The 14,391-nt window shown below is 42.6% G+C and overlaps 7 protein-coding genes across 9 annotated transcripts; 5 read left to right on the top strand and 2 right to left on the bottom strand.

The window, feature by feature from the left end:
- Positions 1–207: 207 nt before the first annotated feature.
- On the top strand, positions 208–882 carry LOC6573632 (cytochrome c oxidase assembly protein COX16 homolog, mitochondrial). The gene is made up of 2 exons (XM_001999662.4): positions 208–517; positions 582–882. Exons 1-2 carry the CDS (start codon positions 399–401, stop codon positions 790–792), a joined length of 330 nt encoding a protein of 109 aa, XP_001999698.1. The 5' UTR covers positions 208–398; the 3' UTR covers positions 793–882.
- Positions 883–954: 72 nt separating this feature from the next.
- On the top strand, positions 955–2,744 carry LOC6573633 (nuA4 complex subunit EAF3 homolog). 2 transcript variants are annotated; one of them, XM_001999663.4, is made up of 4 exons: positions 955–1,079; positions 1,142–1,256; positions 1,322–1,437; positions 1,498–2,744. In XM_001999663.4, the coding sequence occupies exons 1-4, from the start codon at positions 1,010–1,012 to the stop codon at positions 2,583–2,585; spliced, it is 1,389 nt and encodes a 462-aa protein (XP_001999699.1). In that variant the 5' UTR covers positions 955–1,009; the 3' UTR covers positions 2,586–2,744. The 2 variants fall into 2 exon arrangements, with proteins under 2 accessions (XP_001999699.1, XP_043863342.1); XM_044007407.1 differs by lacking the exons at positions 955–1,079; positions 1,142–1,256 and having other exon boundaries at positions 1,353–1,436; positions 1,496–2,744.
- LOC6573634 (18S rRNA aminocarboxypropyltransferase) lies at positions 2,731–3,653 on the bottom strand. The gene has a single exon (XM_001999664.4). The coding sequence runs from the start codon at positions 3,551–3,553 to the stop codon at positions 2,759–2,761; it is 795 nt and encodes a 264-aa protein (XP_001999700.1). The 5' UTR covers positions 3,554–3,653; the 3' UTR covers positions 2,731–2,758.
- A 231-nt stretch (positions 3,654–3,884) lies between these two features.
- Positions 3,885–9,488, top strand: LOC6573635 (centrosome-associated zinc finger protein CP190). 2 transcript variants are annotated; one of them, XM_001999665.4, is made up of 5 exons: positions 3,885–3,980; positions 4,747–5,259; positions 5,326–6,400; positions 6,700–7,694; positions 7,751–9,488. In XM_001999665.4, exons 2-5 carry the CDS (start codon positions 4,858–4,860, stop codon positions 8,753–8,755), a joined length of 3,477 nt encoding a protein of 1,158 aa, XP_001999701.2. In that variant the 5' UTR covers positions 3,885–3,980; positions 4,747–4,857; the 3' UTR covers positions 8,756–9,488. The 2 variants fall into 2 exon arrangements, with proteins under 2 accessions (XP_001999701.2, XP_043863341.1); XM_044007406.1 differs by lacking the exon at positions 3,885–3,980 and having other exon boundaries at positions 4,526–5,259.
- Positions 9,489–9,538: 50 nt separating this feature from the next.
- LOC6573636 (zinc transporter ZIP3) lies at positions 9,539–11,313 on the bottom strand. The gene is made up of 5 exons (XM_001999666.4): positions 10,916–11,313; positions 10,594–10,826; positions 10,312–10,525; positions 9,794–10,172; positions 9,539–9,719 (listed from the first exon to the last, which is right to left on the bottom strand). The coding sequence occupies exons 1-5, from the start codon at positions 11,141–11,143 to the stop codon at positions 9,712–9,714; spliced, it is 1,062 nt and encodes a 353-aa protein (XP_001999702.1). The 5' UTR covers positions 11,144–11,313; the 3' UTR covers positions 9,539–9,711.
- A 275-nt stretch (positions 11,314–11,588) lies between these two features.
- On the top strand, positions 11,589–13,378 carry LOC116803720 (homeobox protein 5). The gene has a single exon (XM_032728196.2). The coding sequence runs from the start codon at positions 11,716–11,718 to the stop codon at positions 13,180–13,182; it is 1,467 nt and encodes a 488-aa protein (XP_032584087.1). The 5' UTR covers positions 11,589–11,715; the 3' UTR covers positions 13,183–13,378.
- LOC6573638 lies at positions 13,373–14,385 on the top strand. Its single transcript, XM_044007409.1, has 2 exons — positions 13,373–14,155; positions 14,246–14,385. The coding sequence occupies exons 1-2, from the start codon at positions 13,374–13,376 to the stop codon at positions 14,298–14,300; spliced, it is 837 nt and encodes a 278-aa protein (XP_043863344.1). The 5' UTR covers position 13,373; the 3' UTR covers positions 14,301–14,385.
- The last annotated feature ends 6 nt before the right edge of the window (positions 14,386–14,391 follow it).

The following is a 14,391-nucleotide window of genomic DNA, read 5'->3' as shown; positions in this document are numbered from 1 at the left end:
TCTAGACCTTGAACTTAACGCCAAATCGTATGTAAATAAAGAACTGCAACAAACATGAAATTTATTGTTAGCCGGAAAACAATTGGGCATTCGTAATTTCTAGCAGCTAGACAATTAAGCAATTTGGCAATTCGCATCAAGGGTATGCGAATATTTAAAGTGCGATATTTTTATATAAATTCAAGTAACAGCTGCGAATTTTTTGTATCAGTTCAGAAATTCTAATGATAGTGCACAATTTTAGCAGTCAAATGAAAACTAAAGTCCGCCAGACCCGATAGGTCATTACGATAGTGTCATCGATGTGTTGATATCGATAAGAGTACATACATAATTCTGCGGTCTATCGTCAGCCCTGGCAAGATCTTGTGTTATAATTTCATAACAATAACATCAACATGTCTTTTACACAAAAGCTGAATAATTACACCAAACGAAAGTCCTTTAAATATGGCGTGCCCTTTCTAATTATGATAGTAGGCGGTTCTTTTGGACTACAGCAATTTTCAAATCTAAGGTAAGGTGAATAACGTTAATCTCACTAGGAACTCACCTGATAAAGTATTTTTGTTTGCTTCCAGATATCAGTACGCCAAAATGCAACCAGTAACACCGGAAGAAATGAAGAAGTTTGGTGTGACCATGAAGAAACGTCAAGAAGTGACTCTTGAATCTGAATATGATAAGGTAAAAGGCATAGACATTGAGAATTGGTCAAACAAGCGCGGTCCACGTCCGTGGGAAGAGGAAGGATTGACGACGACATCATCTTCGCCTGCGACAAAGCAGTAAATGTTAAATATATATATATTGTGATGTAGACCTTAACGTTCATTAAATATTGTAAATAAATGCATTCATAATACAGTGCAATAAATTGTCGACTATTGTTTATTTTTTGCACCCCTAAATTATCGGCGATGCATATATGTATGAAGGTATATATTTCGGGGCTGCCAACCTGATCCAATCAGCTGCGACGCTTTGGCATATATTTTCAATAAAAACAATGGGAGAAGTTAAACCCGTAAAAATGGACAACTGGACGCCATCTGACTCCACAACATTATTTGCCGACGGTAATGCGACAAAATGTAGTGGCAGATAGCTCAATGCTCAATTTTTTAAACTTATTTTCTAGGGGAGCGTGTGCTTTGCTTTCACGGGCCGCTTATCTATGAAGCCAAAGTACTCAAAACAAAACCGGAAAGTTCGCCGGTTGAATATTATATACATTATGCGGGCTGGAGTAAAAAGTAAATATGTTTGAAGTGTAACGTGATACATATGTAATTCAATTTAATTTCTCTATGATACGCAGCTGGGATGAGTGGGTGCCAGAGAGTCGTGTGCTGAAATACAATGACGACAACGTAAAGCGCCAAAAGGAGCTCGCACGACTGTACGTTGAACGCTCGAAGAAGGACAATAAAAAAGGTATGAGCATGTAACCTGCCAGTATTTTGATTATATGCTAAACATTGAAATGTGTCGTAGGCAGTGCAAAGGCTAAAAAAATGGAGCATATAGGCAATGAATCCCGTGCATCGACACCCTCTAAGGACAGCAGCCAATCTCAGCCATCAACAGGCTCCAGCAGCGCCACAACCAGCACACCCATCGCTGCCGCACAATCAAAGACCAAAAATGATGGCAGTAATAGCAGCAGCAGTAGCGCAACCACTAGTAACAACACCTCCACCACGACCACAACTAGTCGAAGCAACCGCAAGTCCACACAATCCGCTACAGCTGCAGCGCGTCCAAGCACACCGAGTGCTGACAAAAAAGAGGATGCAACAGCTGCTGACAATACAGAAGAGGAGGCCGCTACGCCCACAGCGCCGCCGCCGCCTAAAGCCAAACGCATGAGCTCCCAAAATAGCAATAGCGAACAACGTTCATCTCTGAGTGGCAATGGAGTAGACGCCGCCACAGCACAGCAGTCAACAACACCAGCTGCAACAACAACAACAACGACAACAACATCAACGCCAACAGCAGCAACTACAACAACAACAGTTGCTGATGCACCGTGCGTGGAGAGCGAGGAGAACTACACGGCAAAGCTGGAAGTGAAAATAAAGATACCCGATGAGCTGAAGCACTATCTGACCGATGATTGGTATGCGATAGTGCGTGAGCACAAGCTCTTGGAGCTGCCGGCCAAGGTGACAGTGCAGCAGATCGCAGATCAGTATTTGGCGCACAAGAAGTCGGTGAAGTCGACCAGTGCCAGCAAAGAGGTGGCCATTAATGATGTCCTCGATGGCATTATTGAGTATTTCAATGTGATGCTTGGCTCTCAGCTGCTGTACAAGTTCGAGCGCACCCAGTATGCGGATATAATGCAAAAGAATCCGGATACGCCGCTATCCGAACTGTATGGCTCCTTTCATCTTCTGCGCCTGTTTGTGCGTCTTGGCTCGATGCTGAGCTACTCGGCCTTGGATCAACCGGCAATGCAAACCCTGTTGGCGCACTTGCATGATTTCCTCAAGTTTCTGGTGAAGAACAGCGCCATGTACTTTAACATGTCAAACTTCATCAATGTCGATCCGGAATATGTGCGCAATGCTCAGTAGACATTTAGCTAGATAAACCTCTTAAGCAGCTCTCTTTAATTTGTTCCTGATTTGAATTAGAGTGTTGCTTCTCACAACTGGCTTGTAATATAACAAGAAAATCACCCATGTAGAATTTGTGTAAACAAATAAATCGTCTTTGGCCTCTTGTAAAAATAATATACAAATTTATTTTATCTAGTCTCGTTTTCCTCTGCGCTTTCGCTACTACTGCTGCTTGTGGGGTAAAACTCCTTCAGATCCCGTGGCTTGTCACGCTCTTTTTGCTCTGCGTCAAGGTATTCCTGTTGCACCTTTAATATTTCGTCACTGCTCTTACACGCTGCATACTCATTGAGGAGCTTCTCGTTTAACTCGAGGAATGCATGACCCCAAGAGAATTTGCCCATAAACCATCGCGCCTCTTCTGTGAATCCACATATATAGAGGGTCGCTGCAATTGCCTCCACACAGCTCAGCTTGCAGGGTTTTCCATAGTTGATAGGATTGGCGGCCACCAAAAACGGCAGCAAACGAGGATGGGGACTACGCATTCTGTTGAAGGGCGTCTCATCCAGCTTCGCCCAGGAACAGTCGATAACTGCTACTCCAGAAGTAGACACGATTTCGCGATCCTGTGGACTAACACATAGTTGACCGACAGGCGAAAGGACGAGCCCAGGAAACTTTTGACCCAAGCGCAGATTAGAAATAAGTCCAAGACGTGCTAGTTTTCTGCCGGAACACTTTTTCGGATCACAGTGATTTAGGTCCCACATGGATACGGCGAATTCTGGTGCATGTCCAAGTCCATCCAAGTTGTCACCTGACGAATCGGATTCCGATTCGGAGCTATCTGTGGCATTGGAAGTAGCCAGTTCATTGGCCTGTTGGGCGAAGTTCCGTTCGCAATTGTGACTTGACTTGACGTTGCGATAAGAACTTCCGCCAGCACCACGCCTGGATTTGCCTCTATGCCGAGTACTCATTTTGTTTCGATTGAATTAAAAATTATTTTTATTTATATAAAATTTTTTTGGTGCTGCCTTGGCAGCAACCGTTTTTGATCGATTTCGATAAATTAGCCGCATGGTAGAAGTTGGCGCCCAGTAATTTTTTAAAAACAAAAGATTTTCAATTTTTTGCCTATTTTATTACTAAGGATTTTCACCATATGTCTTATCTGCTTAAAAAGTATATGATTACAAGGAATATATAGCCAATTTTTCACCCAACATTATTATTTTACTGGCTAAACCATATTTTTAATCGATTTTATGGAAATTATCGTTAGTGTGGCGGTGGCGTGCCTAAAAATGTGGATTTTCAATAAGGTCACTCTGACGCCATCTTTTTTGTTAAACGGGAAAAATTAAAAATTTGTCCGGTAAAATCAGTGTGCAATAAAAAACAAATGTATGTTAATACGTAAATATGGTTTTAAATGCTTAAAAATATTCGCGGAAAGCATGTACATATATTCCAAAGTACAATTTGCATAATGATGATATAGTTGACTCTAGCGATGATTGTGTCTGCATATAAACGTTTTGTATGAGAAAAGTAAAACGAACATAGCGCCAATTTGATAAACACTAACATTTATTAAAGAATATCAAACCATTGTATATGCAATTGAAGTAATTTGTGTTGGATTGTGCAAAGAAGGCTAGGGGCATTGCATTTCATATACAGATTACAATTATATATATGTGGCATACATACTAGGGTTGAGAGCGTGACTTCCGTGGATGAATACATGCAAGGCATGTTAATGCTTATTCTGTTATGCCAAATTTAATGTTTGGGTATATTTCTTATTCCATATGATGCTAATTTGAAAAATCGTAAAATATCTAAAGTTTGCATAAAAATATTTAATATTATTTGCCAAATGTTTTTCATTCGTGATAAATTGACACGCGCTCATCTCTAGCATTTACACATACACACACACATACAAAACATATCGGAGCTGCATTGCCGCGCCACGGGCAGTTAATATGTTTGTTGAAAATCAATCGACGCCCGTGATGTTCGTTTTAGTTGTGCGGAAAATGTCACAAAAATAATAATTTCACTCATTAATTGAAAAATTCTTATAATTTTTTGCATTCTATGTCACTCCGCTCTCCTGCAACCGTGTCTCAAATTCAATTTTCCTGCCCCCACCGGAGTACAGTTGCGCCAGCCGCACGCTAGGAAAGCCAAACAACGACAACTGTAGACATCGCGACGGGGAGGCCGCGTTTCAAAAATAAAGCATTTTTAACTATACAAATTTTCCAACAAGATGGGTGAAGTGAAGTCCGTGAAAGTGGACAACTGGGGCGTCTTCTTTTTGCAGAAGCTCCAGAATTTCTTCAATAAAACGGACTATTGCGATTTGACGCTGCAGTTTCGCGACAATTCACAGTTGAAAGTGCATCGCCTAGTTTTAAGTGCTTGCACCGATTATTTTAATGTGCTGGAACAGACTTGCGACATAATAGACGACGCACTCATAATGCCGAGCGAATTTCAAGCAGATGTCGTTGTGCCCATCGTCAATTTCATGTACACGGGCACACTTGAGTTTGAACTTAAAATGTATGGCAAACTGTTGCGCACCGCCAAAGAGATGAATATGACCGTGTTGCTAAAGCTATTGGAGGCCCATCGCCGCACTATGGAGAATGTGAATCGGCAGCAAAGAGTGAGATTTTCAGTTATCTATCAATTACCATAAATGGTAAACTAATTATTTCTTATCTGTTAACAGCCTCCCAGTCCGAAGGGCATACGACGTCGTCCCATGGTACCCAGCAGCAATACCACGGCCGCCCAGCAACGTGTGTCCATTTCAACACCACCAAATCGCATTGGTTCCAGTCCGGGAAACAGTAACACGGGACGTACGAATGTGCAACAATCCCGTGCAGTAAATACCCCCGCAATCTTGCGATCCGGCGGCATCAGCAATCGCACACAATATGGGGAGACAACATCCACAAGCTCCTATGTCAAACAGGAGCCCACTTCGCCGTTCGAACAGCTACGCAAGGGTTACAACAATAACAAGAGACCGGCACAAACGAGCCTCTTGTCACCGCCGTCAAAGAAACCCAGCCTGGAGGAGGTCAAAGAATTTGCTGAACAGCAGCGCATGCGCAAACAAATCGCCGCCGAATATGGAGACCATGGCGATCCAGAATACGATAGCAGTATGCTTTACGATGATGTGCACACTGGCGATGATGATGACGATGATATGCCTCCACAGCCATCGACGTCTAAGCAGCAACAACAGCAGACCCAGCAACAGTCCGGAGGAACGCAAACCCAAATGGAACATGGCACAACAACCATCATACTGAAGCAGGATTCCCCCAGCCAAACGCCCACTATTATTGTTAAAGATTCGTCGAACACCAAGCTGAATCATACTAAAATAATAGCCGAGGTGCTCCGTCAATATCCGCACATTGTCAAGGGTCACAAGAACATAAAGCTGAAAATATTACCCAATAGTCCGGTCGAGAAAGCAGCTACTACAGCTAAACGAGCATCGCCGGCACCAGTTGGATCACCAGCCGGTCCCACATCGCCACACAAGAAGCTGCACGTTTCATTCAAACCAGACAAACCAATGATAACCACACAGCAGCAGCAGCAGCAAAAGTCCACTCAGAAATTGACGACGGCTCAGCCAGCATCAGTTGAGACAGCACCACAGTCAGTCGCGTCGGCAGCGGCCACCTCCACCACGACCACTGCATCAACTACAGGGCAAAAGCGGCGTATTGATAGCAAGACGATGCATGCGTTAATAGCACAGGGCGCCGAGAACACAACAGGTGAGCACATAACGGGTCAGGGTTTATTAACTTTTGTAAGATCGACAAGACGAACACGAAAGATGTTCTGAAAAGCTCTTCAAATTATTCTTTTAATTCTTAATTAAACAAAAAGTCCAACGAGTTGTGATATAATTAACTTGTGATATTACAAACGTTATTGAACATTTTCACTATATTATTACACAATGTATCGATAATAGTAAATTAAAATACCATAAAAATTTTACTTAGATATTGTTACTAAATTGGCAGATATTATTATTTATTTATTAACACTAAACTGTCGTTGCTTGCAGGTCCGTGGTTGTGTCTGCGTTGCGGCGTTAATGGACGGCCAATAAGCATTCCATCATATCGTGGCTTCCGTCGCCATTTGATCAATACCCATAAGGAGACAATAGATCCGGCGCTATGTGAGCATTGTGGCTGGCGATCTGCGAACAATCGGGAATTGCATTTCCACATGTACACAGAGCATCAGATTAAATCGCTGCTCTACAACTTCGCGGAGTGCGTCCTGTGCAACCAAACTTACTTGACCAAGAACGAGCTGGAGCAGCACATCAACGAGGCGCACACGGATGAAAATAAGCAACAGTGCATTTATTGTTGCAAGGTGTTTGCCCAGGAGCTGCAGCTGTATAGGCATATGAAGAACTATCACAAGGCACAGGCACTGGAGGATGGCATCATTGATGAGACCGATGAGGAGTACCTGGGCTCGCAGGACGAAGACGGGCAGATGGAAGATGAGGAGCAGGAGGAGGAGGAAGTGGAAGAGGAACCAATGCAGGAGCAAAAGGTACGCATTTTATCCGACATCAGCTTGCCAGCGACCAGTGCCATTGTACAGCAACAGACCCGCGAAGAGCCCGATGAAGGGAACGTAACAGAGGAGGAGCAACTCATGCAGTCGCCAAATCCAGAGCAGGAAGTCAAGTTTGTCGGCGCCGATGGCAATGAGGTCGAGTTGACTGACGAACAGCGCAAGGAGATATTGTCCCAGCTGAATCAGCAACAGGCCGGCGCACCCAGCGGGGGTGTTGTCATGGTGCTCAGTGAGCCAGAAGTGGATGCAAAGCAGGAAAGCGATGCGAAATCCTTAACGGGCACCGAAGAGGAATATGATGACAGTCAAATTTATAGTGAGCTAGCCGCCACCGGGTCTGTGGAGAGTAGCAGCAAAAAGAGCGAAGCGGCCGATGAGAGTAAGGAGTCCATGGATAATCTGGAATGGGCCGAGAATTTAATATCAAAGCATGACTTGGAAACAGATCAGAACAGCAAAGAAGTAAGTGAAGTAATAATATTAAAGACAAGCTCTAATTACCAATTTCTTTACAACAGCCAAAGGCAGAAAAGGGCCGCGATGACATTAGTGAAAAGCTTAAAGAGCTGACGGGCGAATGGACCGAGGATGAGAATGAGGACGAGGAGGACATAGATAATAAGCCTACGACCTCAGAGCATCTAGCATCTATTGTACAGACAGAATCAAACACTGTGAAGCAGGAGGCGGCATCAACAGTTGCTGAGGCAGCCGAAGAAGAACCAGAGCCGGAAGATGACATTGATCTGGCGCTGGAAAGCTTGCACAAGGGTGGTGGCGAGACAGAGGAGACAGAGGCCGTTGCCAAGGAAACGGCAGCTGCCAGCAGCGCAGCTGAAATAAGTCAAGGTGAACCAGAAGCAGCGAACAAAGTAGTAGCAGATGAGTTGCAGCAGCCTGTTAAGGAGGAAGATGACGATAAGAAAGAACGTGAACCTGAGGAGGAATTCATTAAGGAGGATGCGCCAACATCAATCGGTGCCGATGCCGAAACCGATGATATCATTAATGAAAGCATTGAAGAAAGTTCTGCACCTACAGTCGCCGCCTCTGGTATTGATGATGTCAACTTGGAGACAGAAAATATTCGGAAAGTGTTGATTGACGAATTGATTGCTGAAGCAGGAGCGCCTGGAGCCGATGTTGATGTGGATGCCGACGCAGTTACTGGTGAACAACAAGAATTGACCGAAGTGTCGCCTACTCAGCTAGCTGAGGTAGATGGATCCGATCAGACACTGCAAGCTGATGCGACCAAACCTGTTGAGGCTGTAGATGAAGCATTAGAAAATAATAATGAGAAAAAAGCTGAAGAGACAACAACAACAACAGTGGTAGAATCAGCTGCTGCCACAGAGGAGAAACCAAACACCAGCGATGCAGTTGCAGTCGATGGTAAAGATGAGGCGCTGACAGCAGGTACACAAGAGAAATTGAAGAGTCTCATGAATGAGTGGGTGGATGATGATGATGATAATGAGGACGAGAATGGGGTTACTGCTGCGACGAAGGAGCAACTCTAATTACTAGATTTATTTATGTTTTAAGTTCGTTTTCATATGCCAGTGCTACGATTCAAACAGCTGCATAACATGGATTCAGCATGTTAATCGTGGTTTATATGCACATTTATTTGTGAATGTCATGATCAATGAATAGCTATGGCAAGAGAATTTTGGTTTCGATTGTAAATTTAAAACTGTTTCAATGGTACTTCTTTTTGAGACATATTTCTAACTGCACCAGATTCCCGCAACTTATAGAAATAGGAACAAAAATAAAGTATATAATATATTTTACGCATGTGCAGCACATAGAAACAAACAAAATCAATTTGCGTATTTGATAGACAAACCAATCGAGTACCAAGCAATTAGTTTCTTCTGCGTTTTACCACCAACAATTCAACTTCAATTATACACCCATACATATATAAATATATTTATACGTCTACATATAAAGTTTGTCTGCATATATCTGGAAAATATTACATACATAAATGTGTATTTATATAGATGTTGTTTTAATTGGTTTAAAACAAAATTATAAAGGCAAAGCAAATGTGTATGCAATTACATTAAATCGCTTAGCAAGAGGATGTTTTATGATTGATATACATAAATACCTAGTAATACAAATCAAAAAACCATTTGAAACCGTTTTTTTTATTTACAACTACATTTAAGGTTGATAAAATGAAAAAATCATAGAAACTTTGGAGAAAGCCACAACAAATATAAATGTAGATATAAAGAATATTTGTCTTTTATTTATTTGCAGCTAAGCAAAAATCACAGACTCATAAGAATGTTAAAAAAAGAACGTTATATTATATAAAATAGCACACATCTATGTTGTACAAAACATTTCAATTGGCTGAGACACTTAATAATACATTAAACATTAAAGCATTTTGCAATAAAAATTTCTGATATAAATACAAGATAAAAGAAAAACGGGCTAGTGCCCAATGAGATTCTCAGTCGTCTAGAATAGAAATGTACATGTAAATAAATATTTGATGCGTAAATGCTAAAACTGATTATTTCGGTATGACGTACCAGCGAGATAATAATTAATTATGCACATTGTCGCAAAGCCAGCAACAACTGTAGTGAATTGCGCAAATCCCGCCCAGCGACGAATCGAGTTCGTATGCCATCTTGCCTTCTCACGCGGAATCACCTCACACACGGTCACATAAAAGAGAGTGCCGCCAGCCAATGCTTGTATGATGGGCAATGCGGTTTTCGACCAGCTGGAGGGTATGTCAACGATAAGCATGCCCAGACCGATGCCGCACACGGCACCCAAAGCAAACACCAAGATGCCAATGAATTGCGAGCGAAAGCTTGCGCGTGGATTTGAGCGAAATTCCAGACCCAGGCAGAAGCCCATTACGAATTTGTGACACGCAACGGCGCCCAGCAGAAAGAGCACCTAGAATAGAAGCGAATAGACAAAGTACGAAATATTTACAACCGTGTATGCTCGCTTATCAAAATAAATATTTAGTGAGCAATCCCATGATTATCTCACTGGGAGCATAAGTAAATGATGTCAAGGTAATCTCTTATACCTTGGTGGCCGAGTTTTGTACACCAATAGCCAATCCCTCGATGGCCGAGTGCAAAGAGAGCGCCACAAAGAGTCCCAATGTCCCGGTCATGGATTGAGCACATGGCTCTGTGTGGCTGGTATGACAAATACGCGCATTTGCATCCTCAACGCTGACATCATCACATCCGGGAACGGGATCGTATATATGACCGTGATTATTATGATCATGACCGCTGTAAGCAAAGGCAATCAATGAAATTAATCGATCGATTAAATAAACCATTCACTTCTCTTATCATACTTTTCACCATGTCGATGATGATGAGTTGTATCGCCGCCTATTAATGGCGATCGTTCATTAGTTGCGCCATAGGCATTGTTGGAGCTTGGAACGCTCGCTGCTGGAGTCACTGCATGCGTATGCTGAATGGCCTCGCCAAAGAAGTAGTGTATGAACTCGTCTATGAAATAAATAATGAAGAAGCCACCACACATCGCAACTTCTGCGAATTTCGAGTTCATTTGCTCACGTACCTAAGCAATCGCATATACAAACACACACAGATACATATATGGATATAAAAAAAAGTTATCAAATTGCACTCGATTACAGTTAGGTTTACCTCTGGCAAAATATGCACCAGCGCTGTAGCCAGCAAAATACCTGCACCGAAGCACAGCAGCAACGAGGTAGTCAATGGAAATCGCTGACGATTACGTTCTGATATTATGGCTGGCAGCATGCCGGATAGAAGGCTTCCAAGTCCTAGCACTAACATGGCTAAAACCTTTTCCATATCGCCACGATCGTCGGCTTGCCAGTTGGCTGCATTTGTGTCTGCTGAACTCATTATTCTGTCTCTAGTCTACGCAGTCATCAGCAAACAAATAAACTAAAATTGGAACGACTCGATGGGATGTTGAGTTGGCGTCGCGAGTTTTTAAAATAAAACAACCATTCGTATACATGGACGTTCAACGGACTACAAAACCCAACGACACAATGACGAATGTTATTGCTCTACGCTGATGTTGTTTTTTTTTTTTTTTTTCATATATCGATAACTTTCCAATTCGCTATCCAAGCAGTTCAGCTCATCGCTCAACTGCATTCTATTTGAATATAACATGTTAGCAAGTTGGCAGACTTGTATAATTAAAAATTTTTATAAGCATTCCTAACTGCTTGTAAAGCAATGCATCATATACAAATTTAATTAGTTTACGAACAAGTCTTTAACGCAAGATTTAATACAAATCTAAAATATTCATAGAAAAGAATATGATCTTGAATAGATTTACGTTTTGAAATGCTTACGACACTTGTTTTTAAATATTTGATTTTCAAGTGATCTTCGACTATAAAGTCTAAATTAAATATTTTGCCCCCGCCCATCAAAAATTTTGTCTTGTGTGCCTTGTAATGGAACGTCGTTGCATCATATGTGGAGAGCAGCCAACCTCCAAGTTCACGTACCCGCATACTTTGGAACAAGCGCTCAAATGGCAAAATATGCTCGCTACCTTTGTGCCAGTAGAGACATTGATGCATAGCTGTTGTGTCTGTAATAAGCATGTCAATCGAAGGGAAGCTACTGTGCCAGAATCTTCCATTGATGAGGAACGATCTGTGACTTTCACCGATGCTAATGCCGTACATTACTTTACAGATCAAAGGCCCGAAACTCATTTGGATTGTGCACAAACAGACAATTTTAGTAAGCCACAAATTGGTTATCAAAGCAATTATAATGAACAATCAAGCGACCCGGTGTACGAAAAAGTGCGCATAAGATCGACTTCTGGTAGCGACTTAAACTTTCGATCGAAAAAACAAAGTGCAGTCAAAAATGTAAACTCAAGTAAAAATCGGACGCAATCAAAAGGAGCCTCAACTAAGAAAGGCTGTCAATCACAGTGTAATCGATGTAGTCCTACAAAGAGTTCTGGACCCAATCAGATAATGCAAAGAAAACGAGAGAGATCTCCAGATAGATCGGGTAGGAACCCGCAGCTCGAATTGAATTCAAGCTCTTATGGCTATCCACCAATGGTGTGCCCACAACGACAACAACAACTACAACAGCAACAGCAGCAGCAGCAGCAGCAGCAGCAGGAGCAACATCAAATCTGTCCTGGACAGAGGAATTGTCCTAATCACAACGTAAGCATACCAACGTGTAGTGAAAAATCATGTATGTGCGATCGTGGATTTAGGGAAAACTCTTGCGGAAATTTGAGCCAAATTAGAGCGGGAAATTCAAATATGGGTAACGCACCCTGTAGGCAGTGCTCCTTGATGGACACTGGCCGACGCCCACCGGTTAATGTTCTAATAATGGGTGGCTCCATGGTGCCTTCGTATTACAATAAGGATCTGAGCAAACGATCCTCAGATATTTCGCAAATCCGTGTGCTCGAGTCAGACATGACACGCGAGGGAGCTTTCTTTCCAGACATCGATGAGCCGAATTATTCAGTTTGCCGGCAGCCTGCAGAGAATGGTAAGAATGGAGCAGCGGATTCAACTGACGTACTACTGTTGGGCACAACGCCAGAGAAGAAATGCCCGTGTGCTGAGGCGGCTTCAGGTACAGGTACAAAACCTCCTGCAGCAAATCCCATTCAACAGGCAGGAAAAACGACATCAGAATCAATTGATAAAAAAGGGGCAAAGCAGTTGGATGAGCTGGAATCGCTATTGGCCCAGCAACAACAGCTACAAAAGTCCATTCAGGCCAAGCTGAATGAGTTGCAGGCCAACACAAAAGTCGAAAAGGAGAGAGTCAATGCGGGCACGGCACAATCAAAGTTTAATTGGCCGCCCTATGAAAGAGTGGCTCCAAGAGTTCGAGTTCTCAGATCAATGGCCAATTACAAAACATATTAAAGTGGGGGCAAGAAAGAACTGCTGCCCGATAGCCGACCATCACATATATACATACAAACATATTCAAATAATACAAAGATCACACAAACAATCTCATATAGCTATCATGACATTTAGGAAGCTACATTAAAACACAAAATATTCTTTGAGTAATATTTGAAAAAATTTTAAGTTGAATTTTGACCGTTCCAATGAACCGTCGCTGTGTAGTCTGCGGCAAGGAGTTTGCCAATGATGCCGTCGATTCCGCCTATCATTATCCTAAAAATGAGAAGGAAGCTCAGATTTGGCAGAAGAGTATGGGAGCCTTCGGTACCGCTGTGGAGAGTATTGAAAAATTTTGCTGTGTCTGTATTGAACACATACCACAATTCGTGGAACGTACTCAGAAGGAGGCGTCGCTCATTAAGGAGCAATACAAGGAGGATAAATGGATAACGCCACAGTTAAGTCGGCCTTCGCTCCAAGTGCTTCTCCTGTCGGGTGCTACGCTGTCACCTTGTTTCGACATATCCAAATCAGGATGCAACGGCCAGCAGGAGGATGGCTTAGACGAAGAAATCTTCGTAAGTGAATCCAGCTATAAGGATTGTGGTCTCCCCTTGCCCGACATTGAGGTCCCCGAAGCGACTGTGCTGTCCATGCACAACGAAAATATGGCAAAAAACAATCTGCAATGCGATGCTACTAATTGCCTGTGCAATTGCACGGATGTCTTGTTGCTGGGACGCAGCCAAAAGCATCCATGCAAATGCGAGGCATCTCCCCAAAAGCCGCAGACAGAGAACGTTATGGAGTGCAGCGGTGTAGAGTGTCAATGCCAGATGCGCCTGCAGATGGGTGGAATAATCAAACAACAACAACAGCGCATCGTCGAACTAGAGAGTATGATCTGTCGGCAGAATGAATGGTATATAGCGTTACAGCAGAAGATGAATGAGCTATATGCAGATTTCGGCCTTATAGAACAGAGCGAGACAGCCAACTGCAGTCAAAATCATCATCCATTCCAAGAACAATTAGTAAGTTCAAGTGTCAAGTCTGAACATGTAATAACTTCCAACAGAAAAGGATTTAGGTGTCCAAGTAATAACACGCAGCCAGAACCGTCAGAGTGACAGATGTTATCGTCTTATCCTATACAGTGTGCATAATAGTCTTCGATTGGATTGAACTAATAATAAATAAACATGTCTAACAATAGCTGGA

Source organism: Drosophila mojavensis, unplaced genomic scaffold, assembly GCF_018153725.1.
Source record: "Drosophila mojavensis isolate 15081-1352.22 unplaced genomic scaffold, ASM1815372v1 contig_16, whole genome shotgun sequence".
Lineage (NCBI taxonomy): Eukaryota > Metazoa > Arthropoda > Insecta > Diptera > Drosophilidae > Drosophila > Drosophila mojavensis.
This window is presented reverse-complemented; position numbering and strand designations above follow the sequence as displayed.